Source organism: Rhyacophila brunnea, unplaced genomic scaffold (assembly GCF_057557595.1).
Source record: "Rhyacophila brunnea isolate RB1 unplaced genomic scaffold, BYU_Rbru_1.0 scaffold_5, whole genome shotgun sequence".
NCBI lineage: Eukaryota > Metazoa > Arthropoda > Insecta > Trichoptera > Rhyacophilidae > Rhyacophila > Rhyacophila brunnea.
The window spans coordinates 29,701,153-29,721,639 of record NW_028233170.1 but is presented as its reverse complement, the minus strand read 5'-3'; the positions used below and the strand labels follow the sequence as shown (position 1 = coordinate 29,721,639).

The window sequence follows — 20,487 nt, the reverse complement described above, 5'->3', positions numbered from 1 at the left end:
CATGAGCCGCGTCACCTCTGGCATTTCGGCAGCTCGGCGGGGGGTTGCGAGAGATATAGTGTGAGGAGGGAGCGCCACTTTATCGGATACACCCAGAAAAGCGCCGAGCGAAGGCCGTTTGCCATTTCCCTACTGGGAAGCGTTTGCACTTTCATTACTCCTAATTGCAAAGCCGCTGCGTGCTTCATGGGCGTCAGTCATGCAATTTATGGAACTGTCTTTTTTTGCGTATAAAAACTAATAAAATTATTTGTCTAAATGAGACATTAATACGTTGAAAATTATCTTATTACGTAAGTGCACCTGGTAAATTGGTGATTCCTAAATTCATTAGAGTAAGTTTTATTATAAATATATTGCATCATTTTTACGGTGTCCATTACCTAGCTACAATTTAAAATAAATAAAATAAATATTGTCCATATATCACGTCGAATTTGTGTCTATCTTTTTATATCTTCTATATATTTATATATACTTCTTTATATTTATATCTTCTTGGTCGTACACTCGTGGCTGAGGATCGTGACCACTTTTTAATTTTGCCATCCTTTGAGCGACCAAGACTTTCCATCATCAGATTTTTTTTATCTGCTAGGTACTGAATAAAAACATTAAAAATCTCCAACAGGAAAATTAATAGTAGGTATTGTAAAGTTGGCAGAAAAAATATGGATATTCTTTTCATGAGACCAAAAATGTTGAAGAAAAATTTATTGTTTCATAATTAACAAACAATTATTCACAAAACTAAAAATAATTACAGGGTTAGAATTTGATCATCATTTAAAATATCGTAAGTAATATTTATTTTATTACGATATTTTAGACGAGCATGTTGATTTTTAAGCATAAGTATATGGTGTAATATTCTAGCTTTTTCTAAGAAAAAAACAGTTTAAATTTTTTAACGCCATACGCATGTGTATTTTACATTACAACATAATATGCATATTCAAAATCTGGCAAGAAAAAAAGCTAAGTTAACTACGCTGCAGTGGTGTACTGTAAATAGTATGTAACAATTCCGGCAATTTATTATGGATAATTTTCAGAGATAATATAGCACTAGTGAAAGAACCGCTCTCTAAAATATGTCTCCAGAGAATTTTGCAGTTCATTTGACAAGGAGGGAAAGACAATACTCAGGAAATCTACGGAAGGGTCGACGCGAAAGAAGATGGTTGCCCATACAATGGTCGCTACGTGAGAGCGCTACGTAGCTCCCAATCTCTTTAGCTACATAATATCTTCTACATTCAAAAAGAGTCAAAGACGTGAAAATAGCACTAGAAGTCTACAATCGAATTAATAATCAATCCTTGAATGCCACATCGTAGAAGACCTTAATTTTTACGTTCATTTTCCTTTTGAATAAAATAGGTAATAAATAACAATGACTTTATATCGAAGATGTTAGCTGACTTAAATTAATTGATAAATACGTCCATATCATTAAAAAGCTACCTGAAAATTTAAGGAATGAGACTTCTTGGGGTATTTTGGCAAAGAAATTGGACCCCAGAGGACCAGCAGTGGTATCCTGAAAATCATCACCGCGGGTCCGAAGGAAAGCACACGCGCCGCAGGTGGAGCCGCCGCCCACCTGACGGGGAGAAACCCGAGCTGAAACCGACGTTCGGGTCGATAAAGGAAGCCTGCACCCCACCCCGGCGCATCGCCGCCCCCGCCCAGCCGGTTGTGTGGCGCCGACGAAAGTGCAAGTGGACTCCACTTTCTCTACTAGCACACTTTCCCGCGGGCGGAGTGACGTCAGCAGGGCAGGGAGGGGGCAAGGGCGGCGCCTCTGGGCGGATTCACTTTCAACTTTCACTTTTCGCGGAAAACTGTATCGCAGCTATATTTTATTCCACTGCCTCTGCGAAATTGCTGAAGTGCATGCGAACTTATTTTCAAACTTTACTTTGAATTCTTCATTCATAACCAGGAGATTCAATCATGTAGGTATCGCAATATTTTAAATAAGAAATCTTTATCGAAATAATTCATTCATATAAATATGATGATTGTTTTAACATACTTTAACTAATAAAATCTCTAGGATTATCCATTCAATAAATTAGTTGCCTAGAGGCCTACTCACATATTCCAAAAATCGAGTTTTGAGATCATAAAACACCACCAGAACAGGGTTTTTTAATTAGAAGAAAAGTATTGAACTCCCTCGAGTATTGATTGATATTTTTTTTTTAAATATTTATATTATTCCTACCCCCCTCTATGAGAAATAGAGCTCTCTGTTTGGTTAGGTTAGGTTACTATTCATTGATAAATGTGAGTTACGACACCAACAGTCAACTTTGTCAGTGATTTTCACATGGTCTAAAGTCTAAAGTAACTTTTGATAGCTAACTATGTTTCTTTATATAGATTAATGTCTTTAGAATCACTTGAATTAACTCGAAAATGACAAAAATTGCGAAATGTGAGTTACTCTAGGCGGCATGTTCACGACAATCCTTATTACCTATCATTAGATATTTAGAATCTACGATCAGACTACCGAAAATATAATCAACTAGCTATAAATAATTGACTTACACTTAATGTTAAGCCTACATAGAAAATGTACAAATTGTAAAAATCTAAAATAGTATAAAAATATGTTACGTAAAGTACGCTCTATTCATAAGATAATTTTATTCATTGTTATCCTTCCCTTATAGGAAGATTTCTATGAGCTAACTACATAAAGATGCATAACTAACCTGCCTTTGGTAATGACAATTTATTATTCGGACAATAACAGTAGTCATCCAAACTATGTGAAGATACGTTTAGTCGATGTTAATTTATAAATTCTTAAAGTAACTCATTCGACGTACTTCCGTGTAATTTATAATCTTTGTTTTTATTCTTTATACTCTTTTTATATGTACGGTTTTTTTGACACTGCTTATATGTTTTTGTTTTTTTTTGTGTAAGGTTTAAACGTCATGAATTTGTAATTTGTAAAATTAACCATCACTAATAGAAATAAGTCAATTTGCGTTGCATAATGCATTAAATAAGTAGCGTGTTGTGTTGTGTCACAACGTAAAATTAACTTGAATATAAAATAATCGAGATGATAATAATTATTAAGACATGATAATATTTTTTTAAATATTGTATTCAATATTATAAAACTAACTAGGTAGATACAAAAAAATTGGTCTCCCTTTTTACGGGTTTACGTGATTATGTACACACGGGTATTTTCAAGGTTTCATTAGTAAAATCTGAAGTTGGCGGTCATTAATTTGCATAACACATGTACAAAAAAAAAAGTTGCGCAACTGACTAAGTACCTAAATGTACTAAGTAGGTAAGTACCTACCTACCAAAACAAAAAATATAGTGTGTGTGCATGTGATGATTATTATTTGTGTACACACGAATGTGCGGATGTGTTCGCTTGTGTGCTTTGCGCGTGTGTACAGGTGTTTTGCACATTAGTAGCACCGCTTACTAAATCGGCTTTTCTTTGGCAAATTTTCTTCACATAAATACGCAATCCGCACGTATACGTTCACGTTGCAGTGAAATCGCGAAACGATCGATAGTGTTACATTTCCACTTACTTCATGTTGAGGTGTACGTATAAGGTTTCGTATTCACTTTGACGGCGTACTATTTAATTAACAATTTAACAAACAAATAACTAGACATTTCAATTCCAACATTAATTTATTTCTCACAAAAACAATGTTAAAAGACTTATACCATGTCAATATTAATAGTCAAGCTATCTGTATATGAGATAAATCCGGCATATTATACTTGGTCCGTAGACCGCCCATCAAAAAAATAGAAAATCTAAATAAGCTAAGTGAGATTGAATTTACTTTGTAGAAGGGTATAACAATAATAAAATTTACAAATTCCGTTTTTTAGTCGATAACTATTTTAATTGTAACACCGTTATGAAATGACTATACCAATAAATACAGATAAAATATGTTACAGAACGCGACTATTCAATCTGGTACTTATTTATATCAAACATAATGCCCAGTTGGAATCCCGGAAAACCTATTAACGAATAATTTTTTTTTTGTTATTCGACGAATAATAACTACACAAGATTTTACAACGTAACATTTTTTATTAATCATACATAATTTTAAAACACATCAGATAATAATACCTACTAGAAAAAATCTTTGAACAAAAAAATAATGCAATTTGTTAGGCGCTTTCAACATAAAAACTATTACTTAATTTCGTCATAACCAAATATGATTCTCAATCGTTGAATCACATTGACGCTAATCTAGTGGATACGGGTCCGGGTCTCGTCGGACCTCGTATTTTTTTGAAATATTTTCTGTAGTAAGTATATCTGTGTATTCAAATCATGTAGGTACGAGTATACTATAAGCTAAATTATTATTTGTAAAAGGATTTAATTATTACTCTTCAACGTGCATACTATTAAGTGCAAGTAAAGTTATTCAGGTGAAAACAGTTGACAATATTTATAGTACTTACTTTGAACTTGAAAGGTGCAAAACTGATGATTAGATTTTCATTATTAAATTGATCTGAATACTTTTTACGGATAACAGTTATACCTACAAAATACTATTAAGCCCTTTGAAATTTTCAATAAGATACTTCTTGGCAAACTGAGAATAGGTACCTAGGTGTTTTTCGTTTATAATAAAATATTATAAGTATTCCTCAAACTTAGTTGCAGGACATCTCGTTTTATCTCACATAAAAGGATGAGGACGCCTCACATGTTAGTTTATATTTTTGAATATATAATGTTTTCATTCTTCTCGGAAATCTTAACATGCTGAGGAACAGACTAAAATTGGGATGTTGAATGATAAGATTCTATCAATGTCATTGATGAAAACAGATATATTGGTGTAATAATAGCTTCAACATATCGACTGCAACTAAGAAACAACGCACGTTGGGAGTGACGCTCCACGCGCAATATTGAGCGAGGGGCCCTATTGACCACCTTCCAAGGTATTTTTATCTCTCAGTGAGGTTGAATCCAATTATGTATTATCATGGCATCACCATTTCATTATATTATATTTTAGTTTATTACAAATGCTAATTTATTTATCATTGTTTGTCATAAACCTATTATTGAATAAGCGTGAGTGTATTATTTATGTGTATTATTAACTTTATTAGATAGTATCAGTTAATCTAGTACATAAGCAAATTGCATTTTTTTTTAATAAAACTTATTAATAATTATGTTTACTATATTATAAACGTAGTAGTATGAAAGGCTAGCCATTAATTGCATTTTAATAATCACATTATTAAAAAACAATGAATATTAATTACAATTACAAATACAATAAAAAAAGCCATGTAGTAGATTTAAAAAAATAATTTATAACATTTATCTGGTGATCGTTTCAAATTGTGCCTAAATCAAATATGCTGCACATAGAAGATGAACGATTCTGTGGTGTCCTGATAAAAAAATTGCTGAAACAACTCACAGTGCCATTTTTCTATGCAACAAATAATGAGATTTTTCCAGAGTTTCAATAAAAATTAGTAAACCAGGAGAATATTTATTGTTTAACTTTCATATGTATAGGTTTCATCTGTATTAAAAAGCGATCGATTTTTCTCAACCTATTTGACCTAAATACAAGTCTTTATAAGTGTGGTATTTGGTTAATTTATTGTAGTAAAAATCTGATATTTTTCAGTAGAAAATATTGATATTTTAATTTCGCCTCGTAATCCAAGAAAAGAAACTGCAATGCTAAATGATATAAAACTTCTATATCTTCTATCGAAGTTGGCAACCGAATTTCAGAGCATCTCCCTAGCAAACCCAATCATAATATCAGATCACCAAAAAAATAATCTTCTGCCAGCGCCTGTTTAATGAGCTGAAGTAAATCATATTCCTCGTTTCAGAAAATATGGCATAAGTAAGTATGCAGCCTTTCAGAACTTTGTAATAGCTGTCAATATTACCATCAAATACGTTCACTATTACAATAGTTTGAATTGACCCAATAAAAGATTTCAGGAAACTTAATAAAACTGTAAACCTACATCTTATCTCGAATATGCAGTTTTAATGATTTGTAATAACAGTAAGAAAACAAGTGAAATTTTCACTATTGCATTAAATAACAAGAAATAAGTATTAGAAATACACCGAATACTATAATCAATTTATGATTTATTGGCAGACAATTCAAAATAAACAGTACAGGGATATAAAAAATATGTACATAAAAAAATATAATTAAAACAAAAATATACTATAATAATCAGCATGGAATACCAAGATTTTACAAATCATTAATGTCTTACGAAGTATAAAGAACTCCACCCTCAGTGGAACAAAGTTTGGAACACTATATTTCTGATAGGTGAGCAACGGCATTCCAATCCTGATGACCGTACTAAATTCTTGACCATGAAAGATGTAACAGAAAGCTATTCCCACACTAGAGTAGAGAATTGATCTTCTGATTGAGTTTCGATTTCGAAACCTACGGGAGATAATATTCAAATGATGTACAAATTTAATATAATACCACTTGTATGTGTATTCGGACCCCATGCCAATTGCCCAAGGCTTTAACTGCCACCGATCAACCGTCGTATAAAAAAAATAAAAATAAATTAAATTATTTAGGTATATTAGTGAAACAATAAAAATTACAAGGTTTCGAGATACTTGTTTTAATAAACATGAATAAAAAAACGAGTTTTCTAAAAGATAGTTATTTGTTTATTTATGCCATCTTCAAAAGATATGTTATAAGTTATAACTATAACCTATCGCAGACAAAATAATATCAAAAGTATGCGTCGAAATATCGAAGGAATAATATAATTAACAATATTCTGCTTTTATACTATAAGATATCGTAATAATATATAATTATTAATATTGCGATTTTGATTTTTGATTCACTTCACGAAATTATATCGATAATACATCAATAATGCATTTTCCTGAAACTTTTTTTTCTTTGAGTAATAAGATAATCACGATAACCAGCCCCTCCCATTTTTGGCATTTCCAACTGCGAGACCCTCGACGAAGCATAGACATTGGACGTCAATCAGCAGCAAAAAATTTCACACATTTAATTGTAATATTAAAATCAACGATTTCTCTCTAAAGAAAGCAGTCCAATGAATATTTTTATTCTTCACCATACAATTATTACATGATTCGTCGACTTGGTTGCCGCGGAGGAATTCTAATGAGTTCGCGAGTATTGTATGACTTTTATAGATAATAATTACAAGATAAAAAGAACTTTTTATATACAACGTTTTTAATTTTTCTGTTGAATTATTATGCTCAATATGCTCAAACTTGTACTTGATATGAAGTAAATAAAAAATAAACAAATATAGAATACTGAAATGTCATTTCGATTTCCATAATAACGCACGTATGTATATATTATTAATTTAGTTGCTAGGACCACCTCCTTAGCAACCAATACTAGTCTTTTACTTTTTACGAATTTTCCGAAATAACTTTCCATACAAAACAGAATTAACTGAAAATTAATTCAATTCTGCTTAAAAATGGCTAAAAGTATTAAAAGAACGCATTGGCATCGTGTTCTGATATATGCTAAAAGTTTCAAATGTCTAGCTAGTCGGGAAGTTAGTTAAAACTCGATTGCAAGATTTGTACTGGACAAACAACCACCGGACAAACAAGAATACGACCTAATAAAAACGTTGTAAAAAACACAATATTAATTCATTTACTAATTTAAACACTTTATTAATATAATACCTATTAATATACTAATTATATTCAGAAGATGATCAAATCACAATATCGATTTACTACAACACACATGATAATATGATGATGATAGTATTATTGAAATTGATCAATATTCAATGCCATAATATTATGTGTCATTGATGGCATAATATTTATAAATTATCTATTCTATAGCCATGACAATCATCGTGAGTTTCCTTCATGGCATTGACATAGCAATCATCGGTAGTGTTTTGTTTATTTATATAGCCCTGAAAATGTAGTATGATTTAATTTCCGACGCTCAACCGCAAAATCGTTGACCCGTTGTCGCTAAGTAAAAAAAAATAGTTTTGAGCCGTAAACAATTTGTATACCAAGTATGCAGAAAGAACTCAAACTGTGATTAATTAACATGAGAATATCTCTCTATCTGTCGCAAGTACAAAGAAGATAATCTAACGCACCATTCATTACTTGTCTTGCGTTGGAAGATTTGCAATACGGTGACCAAACGTATAAAGGTCATTATTTTGATCTCGTCTTCAACCGAATATGGTCATATCACTCGAATTATTAACACGATAACATGGGATGGGTATCATCTCATATTTTTAATAATATATAGGTATTACAATTAAGGGACCGCGTTACCATTCTCACATGTCAAAACAGTTAATCATACATGGCCGTGTTGACGATGGAAAATGTTTTAATAGAAAATTCGCATCTGACGTATATAGCGTTAAATTTAGCGTTTTTCGACTTCGCCAACAGCTTAAAACTTCTCATAACAACACTTACAGATTAAAAAAAACTTACAAAATGACCACTAAACTTCTTACATGCATTAATTTTATGACTTATTTTATTAGTTGTAAAACACGGAAGTCTCCTTCGATGTATTTTTGTATAAAAAAATAACGTTAAAAATTTACGAACATATTATTTTGCAATAATATAATAAAATTTAACATTTTTTCTGCAATATTTCTTATTATCTTACCTTATTTGGCATAGTTTTGCGAATGATAGGTTGGCAAAACTATACAGGGGTAGACAAAGGGCAAAATAGGTCCAGGAAGAATTTCGACGAATTTAAAAAAAAAATTTGGCCATATTTAGAGTGATATTTGTTCAGCTAGTTAAGACCGGCTTCTGCGATCTGTCATGTACTCATGTAGTCATGTACTGTTTGTTACATGAAATAATAAACCGTTTTCCACATTTTTCCCATTTCATTAAATTTTCAATTTATTATTGTCACCCACGGAAATTATGACATGTATATAAAGTCGCTTTGCTACATCGTGGCTACATAAATATATACCAAATTAGTATAAGATTGGTTTGATTTGGCAAAAAAAAACTAGAGCTTGCCAGAGTGTTGCAAAGCGAAAGAAAGCGATGCAATATTGTTGATATAAGCACAGTTCACATTCGCAACCAGCACAATATTGACATTAGGCCCTGCGTAATTCCTGCGCACTAGAAAAAATCGCATTTGCGCATGTTCAAAATATGTTCCACTCAAGACACTGTCATGCTAAGAGTGCTAGTAGGTACATAATGAAAGCTGGATATAAGCAAGATTTTACAAAAAATGGAATAAATATTGGTTTTAAAAATCACCTTCGGAACGACTATAAGTTACAATATTGTCATTCTGAAGATGTCTTCATACCACGAAGAAAAGGTAAATGATTTATGTACCTAGGCGTAAGTCATCGGTGAAATATAGTTATCATTGCTATAATAATAGTGATTTCTGGGGTGATCGAAATCCGCTGAAGAATACTTGAAAAATCTGTAAAAATTTAATATGGCGGCGAAGAGCTGATTGTTGTACAATATAAATAACGCATAAATCGTAGAATTAACAACAAAACTTCGTATTGAACCATTATAATAGAGTTTTACTACATAAACGGTAATTCAATTATGAAAGGATACGCAATCATTAAAAGTTCCAACAGGATTCCCAAGTTCAAACGATCCGGAGTAAATTCGAATGTACCTACGGCAAGTCTACTGATAGCAAACATTCGTTCAGAAAACGGAAAATAAAGAAAAATATGACGTTCTAGCGAAACTTAAGATCTATAAAATTAAAAAAATATATTTTTACAATATGTGCAATTAATAGTATGTAAAGTTAAATGTGTATTTTTGCTTGTTTGAAATATTCCCAGTTAATTTTCATTCTAATATCATTTGATCTGACAATGCAAAAACGCAGGACAAATTTCGCCAATGATTTAGAAAATATTCAATATTTCTTTTTCAATCCCGATACCGATATTATACGAAAGTATCGAAACGTGTTGACCGATATTTCGATACTTTGGCAACGATACATTCTCTTTAGATATGGCGGCCCTAGTTATATGAATTAGATTTCTTATGACAACAAACCATAAACAATATAAATATCAGTGCGGTAGTTAATATATGGAAAAGTCATGACAAAATGAGGAGATTTCGTATAACGCCGTCAACATAAATCTATTAGCAACGATTACTTAATGATTTTAAGTTCATTCGTGATTTTTAATTATAACCAATTTATAACACCGGTGTATCACTGCATTTAATTTCCATAGTCGAATAAATAAGATTATTATTTAACGTTTATTTTTTAACAAACTTGGTCTCAGAACTCTGCATTAAGACATTTATTTTTAATATTGCGTACGTTCAGTCATGGAAATACATAGGTTTAATGGAGTAAATAATATTGTAATATAAATAATAATGTGAAAGTAAAACAGTTTGTTAATTTATGAAAAGATTGTAGTGTAGTAGATGTAGAGTGTAGACAATAAATACAATATTATAAAAAAATTGAAAGATTTAAGTACCTAATTAAACGTTACTCTGAATAATATGCCCGAAGTATTATTACCAAAGCATGAAGTGTTTTTTTTTTTTTTAGTTTTTTTCCGATGTTGTTACGATTGCGGAAGGCAACAAATAATGGTTGTTTATTATCCGGTGATTCTCCCTGTGACCAGTGGGTCTCCAGAATAGCAATTTCTGGTAGTGCGCAATGGTTTACTTTCTATAAAAAGAAGGCAGCTTAGGTGTACGAGTAAATGGCTGAGACGTCTAATTAAATGTTTCTTGATTATTATTTAATCCATTTCTCAAATCCACTTCACGGATGTTACCTGAATCGTACACATTATTATTTTTATTTTTAATTTATGTTAAAACTATTTACAAATCTTCATTTATAAAATTTCGTAGAATCAATATTGTGTTTAGTGTTCACATATATTGTAAGAGATTTCTGTTTCTGATAGTAAAGACTTAATACCTAAATGGGTTAGCGAGATTTAAAATAGTAAAGTCAATCATGGTAGGTATATGGTCTTTCCGCTTCATAAATCAAATTAATAAGCCAAATATGAAACGGTCGTAAAAAGTATGAGATCATGGTGGAATCACTTTGTTAAAAGTGCGAAGCATTCCTTTTTTCCAATCTTTTTCATTTTTATTAATTTATGTGAAAAAATAAAATGAGCTAGCAAACACATGGGTAATAAATCGAACTTCATTCAAACTCAGTTTATTTCTAATGTAGTATGTTGTTAAAAGAATTTTTCTGTTATATATATTTTATTTTCCATAAAAATTGATAAAAAAAAATATTTTTAAAGGATTATGTTTACCAATCCCGGGATTCATGGGTATCGAAAACAGTCTCGGCTCCCGGGATCCCGAATCTAGTCACGTCATATATCCAGGCTTTGAGAAAATCACATACTTAAATATATAGTGACCTCATCGGCATCGAACCCGGAGCACTTGGGTGAAAAACCAACGCATTACGCACGAATGAAATCAATATGTGCAGACCAAGGACATTAAATTGAATGAAAAATTACATGCAAATGCCATTATTCAACATTCACATAAACACCATCAACACACTCAATCAATCCGCATGAAATTGGCGAAATGTATTTATTATTTATGTAACGGTTGGTCACCGTAAACGCATGACAAACTATCAGCAAGTACCTACGCAGTGCCGGCGTCCATGCAAAGAGTCGTCAGAATAAATCATGAGGACTGAAAAGCAAAAATTAACACATTAGGCGTGTGTTTATTGGCCAAGTCGTTAGTTGAAGCGACAAAAAACAACACATTCACATTGTATGGCGAATCTACGCGCGTCCGCGACTAACGCAGTTTTTTCAAATTATTCAATACAATGGTTTCCAAAAGACTATAGAATAGGCTTTTTTCGCAACAGTGAAGCATTGACAGTTTTTTGTTGATCTTGAATAGGAAACGCACGATATGGTCATTGGTATAAGAATAAGAATGTATGTACGCATTTAAATGCCCTCTGAGTTTTGAATTCCATACAGGTTATAGAGCAACGCTAAATTGACTTTAAAAATGTTTCTATACAATCTACCGTCAAATATTATATATTCTCACATAATAAATATGTATACACAAATTTCGAATAGGTCTTTTGACAATAAGTTATTTCAGACGCATTTCCAAGACTCTATAGTCAGGTCGCGGCACGCATTGTCTAATTTTTATAGTAGTGCCAGTTATTACTTATACTTCGAATGCAGTACGTGGTATACTATTGTTATTGAAAATGATTAAAATTTTATGTTGAAAAAAATGGTCACTCATTATTAAGTACGAAATAAATATGCAATTGAAAATATTTATTTATTACAAATAGATTACCGCAATGCGTTCGAAGTATACGTAATATAACATATCACTACGATCGGAACTCGCAATAATTACGTGCCGCGTCCTAACTATAGATGGGCTTGATATTATTCATCCAGCGAACAGTATGTGAAAACTCGTAAGCTAGTATTTTTCAAAAATATTATATTAATATATGCCTCCCACTGGGGAAAAAATACATCGCCGTCATTGGTATCAAAAAATGCATACTATGAAATCGATTCGAAAATAATATGTAAGAATGATAAATTAACACATTTGTTCCAAGGCTGAGCATATAATATGCCATATCCATATAGGATACCACAAGGTGGAGGTTAAATCAATACAAATAAACGTTCCAATTTTTTTTTTGTAAGTAGGGTTCAATACTTCAATACCTTCTTTCGATGGGTACCGATGCCAGTATCGATACTTTTCAATTCGATATAACATCCCTAAATATAAGCCAATCGTTCCATGCTATGGATCCAAGCAAACATTGCATTGAATTGATTTACAGACGCACTTTCCAAGTCAACTGTGAGGACAAAATTTCAAACGTCGACGAAAATGCCAAAGAATTAATGGAAACAGTTAAAACTAGATAGCTAAAGCCGAGTACTCATTAGTGAGCCGTAACTCTAACCGTTCCAGATACCGTAACCAACTCTAGATACAAAATAATTATTTATTAAGCTCGCTAACTAATTATTTGGAGGCCATACTAGTTACTAATGCTAATGAGTACACGGCATAAGAAGTTGGCATACTCTGGTCACATAATGCTAGAAGCTAGAAGTATCAATTTATAGAGCATATTAGTTAAGGGAAGATTTTCTGTAAGCGAGCCCCTTGCAGACGATAAAGGTTCTATCTCAAAAAGCTAATAGACTGGTTTGAGTTCAGCACTCTAATCTCTGTTCAGTCATGGTATAAAAATAGGTCGCTCTGCTTAAAGATTTAGAGGCGGGCGTATAAACAGTAGGTCCCTACCTACGGGGTAAAATAAACTGTTATACCTAACACTGCACTCTTCAGGTTGAATGTGCGACTTTAAAGCCGTTAACTATTGCTTTCCATATTTTCACAAGTATTTTTAACACTTTTTAATAATAATTTTAGGGTCTTACCTTCACAGAACAACGTGACATCTGCGAGACTCTCCGACTTAAACAAATTTGAAAAGGCCGTCGCAAGATTTGAACCGAAGCTGTTCCACTTTAGACAGAACTGCTGCTGCGAGTCCATCCCCGGGCCGCCTGGAATGTCTAATCTGTTGATAAAAGGAAAACAGGCCATTAGTACAATCACTTGAGAAATAATTTTATACGATTTGAAAAACGTCTTAGAACGACATAATATACGACGATAACCCAAGCCTCAGACAATACAATACAACATACCGCCAATTAATGGATGTTTGTATTCTATATTTATAAACGACGCATTCATATTACAATACAAGTTAACAGTATTTGGTTATAAATAATACTACTGTAAAAAAAAAATGAAAAAATAAAAATAATATAGTACAATTAGATGAAATAGTACCGGTAAATATGCCAAATACTAGTTATCGGTCATAAATAATATAATAAATGACCAATAATTATTGAAAATTAACTGAAGTATAAAAAAATAGTACACTTTGATTTAAATAATTAATGTTGATGTGGTGGCAATGGCCGATTATCTCTTCAAAATTCGTGAAAAACATTCATTAATTTGACCAATTTAATGTTACGTTACTTTCACAACAATGTTTCCGAAGAGTTTCTTGTCAGATCTAGTATTATAATACACTTACTTGAAAATCAATATGCTGGACTAACTTAGCAATAAAACAAATTAAATATAACATACGATATTTAAGTGCTGTCCAAATTTTGAACATACGTTAATTTTTAGTTGCATGGATTGATTTATTGTTGGTTACAAAACAAATTCTTCGCCAATAGTTTTAGTCTCGTAAAAAGAATAATATCGATAGTAAATTATAACTTACTTTTTGAAAATGCTAGGTTGCTTATAATGTAGTGAAAATCTTTTCTGCCAAGTAGCTTATTTTTCACTAGCAACACTATTTATGTAGAAAACTGTGCCGTTTTACAAGGACGTTTGTGACAATATACCCTATCCATGTAATGAGTATAAATTATTAAAAGAGTGGGTTAATAGTGACCGCCAAAATACAAAAAGTTTTCTAATATAATTCGTTGCACTGCATGGTGTGTTGGGGATGCGCACAAGTAGCCAATAAAATTGCTTAGAATCAGTCAGTCAGTCATCGTAACATATTCTATACGAAATTACTGATGTAATTGTAAAAAACAAACAAGTTTTACCATATTACACTATGGTAAGAAAGGGTATTAACTTCAGGTGTCTCCAATAGTGGATTAAAGTCCATACATCGCAATATCAATGAAGTGCTATGATTTTTCCGGAAATGAAGTGTGCAGTATTGCCAACTGTTATTTACAAACATGTGCCAAAAATGTGTAAAAAATCAAGATGGCAAAAAAAGGAAAAATTTCATCAAAATTCAAAGTGTTTAAAAACTAGCATTTAAAAAAAATATGTCATAATTACATTGCTTTTACAAGTACAATATGAACGAAGAAGAGTTTCTTGTTTTACAACTAATAAAAAAGGTCATAAAATATAAAATTAACAACAAAGAAAATCTTTATTATCTTTAATTACGTATAATGCTATCGACTACATAATGCATACATAGACGACACATAATAAATATTAAATCGATAATTATTTTAAAAAAAAATTAGAACTACATAAAATGTTGGAGGCTATAAATAGATACCCGAAAACCAACCACGAAGTCAAGTCATCGTGTATTGGGAAAAATGTAAATAAACGGTATATCACCAACTTGAACGAAAGACACTTTGTTCATAATTACTAGGATTCTTCTTGAATGCATGACATCAATGACATTAATATGGACGAAGCATCTGGAAAAAAATGACACTTTTTTGTCGAGTCTGCCGACTGGCATAATCTGTTCTAACGCCATTACAATAAAGGTAATATTGCTATAAATTCCCGATGCTCTTTGTCGGGTCTGCCGAATGGTTCGGTTCGAACGGGTTCGCTCAAATGAACATTGACATTAGAAACACTGTTCTAACGCCATTACAATAAAGGTGATATTCCTATAAATTCCCGATGCGTGATATCGTTTAATGCGCGAATTTACTTGCTAGCTACTGTATTGAGTGCATTGTCCATTAATAATGTCATTGCATGACATACATTAAATGCAATGTGCTTATTAATCTTGTATTTATTCATATGCACTGAACGGCAGGGCGGTAACGTCCTTCATAATATTTTAAAGAAAGAATCATAAATTAATGATATCATAATATAATGCACGTAGATATCGCTGTTTACATACCAGAACAAAACCAAATGTTAACGACACTAATTGCATCACTACAAGTAAGTAATAAATTCGAAATTAACTTACGATAGATACCTACACGGTAAATAATCGTTCAATATCGCGTTCCCAACATTGTTACAATAATGTATTATACCGCACAATATAGGCACAGCAAAACCTTTGACTTTTGCGAAACTTAGTTTTCGTCTAAAATCATTAGTTTAAAGAAAAATCCAATAACTCCATAGCAGAGAACCTCGGGCTAATAAAGCTCCTGGTAATATTATAAACGGTTTAACGATTCTGACGCCCGAGGAAGTTGTGTTCGCCGGCGAGCACTAACCGAATTATAATAAGTACTCCCCCATATAAATTTCACTCGAGACTTTTACCTCCCCTCAAAACCACTTATTATTTCATGGAAATCTAATTAAAATATACGTTAGATAATTTCATCAACCATCAACCCAACTAAAGTTAGCCCTCAATAATGGTGACCGTTTTCGTCTGGTGAGTCATTTTCCAAACAATCCTTGGTGCCTCCCCCCACCCAGTCCTAAAATCGTAAGTACAACAATAATTCAAGAAAAAAAATACAAATATCCGAAAGTAAATAGGTACTTCGTGCTTAGCTAAGCCAACGCGTGGATTAGCTGAGCTGACGAAGTTAGATGAATTTCTTCGTAAACAGTGCCTAAATCTTGAACGGCCTACATTATACATATGCTCGAGAAATGGCGCCTTTTTACGATGTCGCTTATCACTACATGTGTAAACGGCTTCTCTGCCCATTGTTGTGCTATGCAGGTAATTCATTACACACGTGTAGTCAAAGATGTGTTGTGAAAATTCGTTCTTTATTATATTTTTTTATATGAAATGGCCAGTTGACATCACTAACATAATCATAACAACACACGTGAGATGTTTACACATAACCATGAGAGTATTAATTGGAGTTAATTTTTATCGCAAACAAAATCAAGCCTTGGACTAAATAAACAGCCATACAGAAAGAATTTAATATTGAGACCGGAAACAAACCAGTCCACACCTCGTAAAGATGCTCATATAATTAATTATGTACATCGTAAGCTTTGACATTTTTTCGTATTTTATTTGTAAATCATTGGAAAATATAGGCCCGATAAATGAAAAGGATACAACGCATTCATATGTTTAATGTAGGTGCATGTCACGTAAGGAAAAGCTTCCCAAACGGGTGTGCCGCGAGCGATTAAAAAAACATACCGCCAGATATACACTTACACAGTAAGTTTTAATTGCATACACTAAAATTCCAAGAACTGGTAAATGTATGTTTTCTTCGGTACAATTTCAGTAGGAATTGCTTTTTATTTGAATAGATTAGTATTAGTATAATATGTACTATAACGTATTAACTTTTTAAAAACAAATGTTGTATTTCTGTACGTACGTATAATTGTGCCGTATGTATTTGTCAAAAACTGCAAAGCTATGCGATATTTTAATATCACTAATATATAATATAGCATTTACTGTCATGGTTTCTTGTGGGTTTCTAAGTATGATTATAAAAAAATCACTGTTAAATGTTGTTGCTTCGAATAAAAATAAAATTACGTTAAATGTGGGCAACAATATCCTAAATCCACAAACATGCTTTATGCATAATATAATATAGAATGTGACTGACTAAACACCCATTATATGTTTTTATATAACTTAATAAAGCTATACCATGAGAGACGATAGGAAAGATCGCGTCAGTAGCAGTCGGTTGAAAGCAATAAAATTACGAAATAAAACATGGATGTAGATTAATAATTCTAGCTGGACTAAACGAAACTTGCCTTGGATTAATTATTATCAAAGATTAGTGTTGGCAAAATCGAATTCTTTCTTGGGAAACTGCCAGGAAAGCCAAGTTGTGCGTTTGATAAAGCATATTTTTGTGCGTGGACATTCTATCCAAATAACGGATCAAAGTGTTCTGATGTTCTAATTTAGTTTTTCGACTTAAAATCACTGAATATTATATCGTATATTAGATAAACAATATGGTACTGCATAAGACAACTTGTTTAAAACAATTTATTGAAAATTGTGAAAAAACCAATTCTACGAAAAATATGACACAATGTTTTACATTAATTAACTTGTATATTTTTCCATTATTTCCTCAAAAAATATGTCAATAATATGACATTACATACTATGACAGTTTATGACATATACATAAACTCTTAATAATATTATCAATCATAATGATCAAAGACGAACTTTATCCACGATCTTTCCAGGGCGCTTCTCATAATAATTCTGTATATTGTTATTACAAAGGCTATAGATTTCGGAGAATACACTTCGTTTCCGCAAGTGTGCGGCAAGGCTCCATCCACGGCCCGAGGTAATCTTTCGTAAACACGAGAGCGGCTCAACGATGGTTTACTTTATTTCGTTTAAAAAAACAGCCAGACGGATCGACAACGGCGTTCCGGAATACTAAAAGACTCTCCCGCCCTATAAATCCTCCCGGTAGGCGGATGTACCGCGCGCAAGGTCGTCTGGCGGCGGGTGAACGAACCGCTACCCGAACCCCGGCGCTCGTGACACAATGTGCACGAATCGATAGCCGAACCGGGGGATTGCCGCCCCCAGCCCCCACACGGGGGAATGGCGGCGGGGCGCGGGGATATGATTAATGTTGCCCGCCCATCGCGGAGCGTGGAATCCAGACAAGCAGAGCGGTGCAGGGAAAGTCAAAACACCGGCGTCGCGACGCCCGACAAGGGTTGTGTGTCGTGTATGCAAATGGGACCATTTAGAGAAACTATTCAGAATAATAATATTATTACTTTAGACCCGCTTTGTAAATTATTGTGTCACAGGCTTAAACTTTTACTCCGTAACTATCAGAATATCAAGGTTTAGTGATGGACTTCAGTCAATTAAACGTTATTCTAGTTTTGTTTCATTTTAATAGCAACGATAAGAAAATCAAAACCAAATTGTTTACAACAATAAACCAGCGAATTTTTATAACAATGCTAAGACAATTTTTATTGACCAAGTTTGTAGTAATGACAGTTAACTATACACAATAAGAAATTTCGGAAGACGAGAGTAGCCTAATTTATTATTTACGTGCAATAAACTTTAATATGAATAGGACAGATTTGATGACTATGTAGTTATGTATACAAAAACTATAAAAACAGTAGAAAACACAAATAAATAGACCATAAATATTATAAGAAAAGTTTTGGTCAAATACATGGTGGCATGATATAGCCTGTTTATACAACAAAATGAACAAATTGCCACATCTGCATTTTTTATTCTCAACATGCCAAACGTGAAGAAACCCTACGAATTTTGGCCTTTATTTACCGACAATAAATCAATACCAAAAGTAGGTCTTGCTATTATAAGCTTACTGGTTAAACAACATTGGGTGACATTGTAACAAACTGAATGTGTTAAAAGATACTTCGCTATTAATTATGCACGTCAAGTATTTCGACGTAATGAACGCTCATAGAGAAAACAACTTACTAAATACAAGATTGAACGAATGTCTGAAACGTCAATACGCTACTATATTATTTGCTAGCATAGATTCATAGGTATACTGATAAATATATTGTGTACGTAAGTCTATAAGCACTTGCTCAATAATTCAGTCTGACACGTCAGTGACACATTCAGAATAAAAGTACACGGCGCACGAAAACTATGTATACTGCTACGATGAAAACCTACATACCAAATGTCAGTCTTCTTTCTATTCATAAAAAAAACATTTAAAAAATCATTTCATAAACTCACGAAATAATTTACAATTGAAAAATATATTGAAACCTGAATGAAAAACGCGCAATTTTTCCATCTGTTATCGCTTTTCTCAAAAGCATTTAAGTTTGGAATTAAATAGTATACTGAATGAAATTCTGGATTATTTATATTCTTATTATTAGCTATTCGCGTTATTCGCCGAGATTTATCAATAAAAAAATCTACACACAAAAACGAGTTTGCGTACTTAAATATAAACCGCAAAACCAATACTAACATGCCGCCATATAACACACGAAAGTGTTTGATAATCATTTATCAATCACCATCACACGCAATATTTTTAAGCAATTTAATTTTCTAAAAGAAAGATCTTAGAACAATCAAAAAAAAACAATTAGAAATATAAAACCTTTGAAGATCTAATAAAATTATACAATATAAGACAATACATTTAATTCATTCAACATTTTATTATAAAGAAAATTTAGAGTATACAAAGCTTCTACCTCAGACCAAGGTTCCACAAGCCTGTCAGCGAAGTCCGAAAAAAATTTAAAAAGCTCGCGAAAAGAGTAGACAGACAGTACCTACTATGTGCTGCCACCTATTACGCACTCCTTTTTTATTAGTATAATATAACAAAACGACATCATTCAAATATATACACAATGTCTTCTATCAAACCAATGCATTACATGTGAAGGTAAATAATATGATCAACAGTTTTTTTGAGAAAAATAATATTATATAATATACATTATGTTAAATGTCATATTTTATTAACGCTACTGCTTATATAATATTCATAATATTCCCACCAAACTAATATTATGTGTCAACT

General features: G+C 32.3%; 1 protein-coding gene across 3 annotated transcripts in view; it reads right to left on the bottom strand.

Moving 5' to 3' along the window:
• The window catches only part of chinmo (Chronologically inappropriate morphogenesis), a 362,087-nt gene that overhangs the window by 57,200 nt on the left and 284,400 nt on the right, over nt 1-20,487 (bottom strand). For all 3 annotated transcript variants that reach the window (XM_085955597.1, XM_085955596.1, XM_085955598.1), the window contains one exon: nt 13,585-13,727. In XM_085955597.1, the coding sequence (XP_085811723.1) occupies nt 13,585-13,702 (118 nt within the window). In that variant the 5' untranslated portion in view covers nt 13,703-13,727. The remainder of the gene's footprint in view (nt 1-13,584; nt 13,728-20,487) is intronic.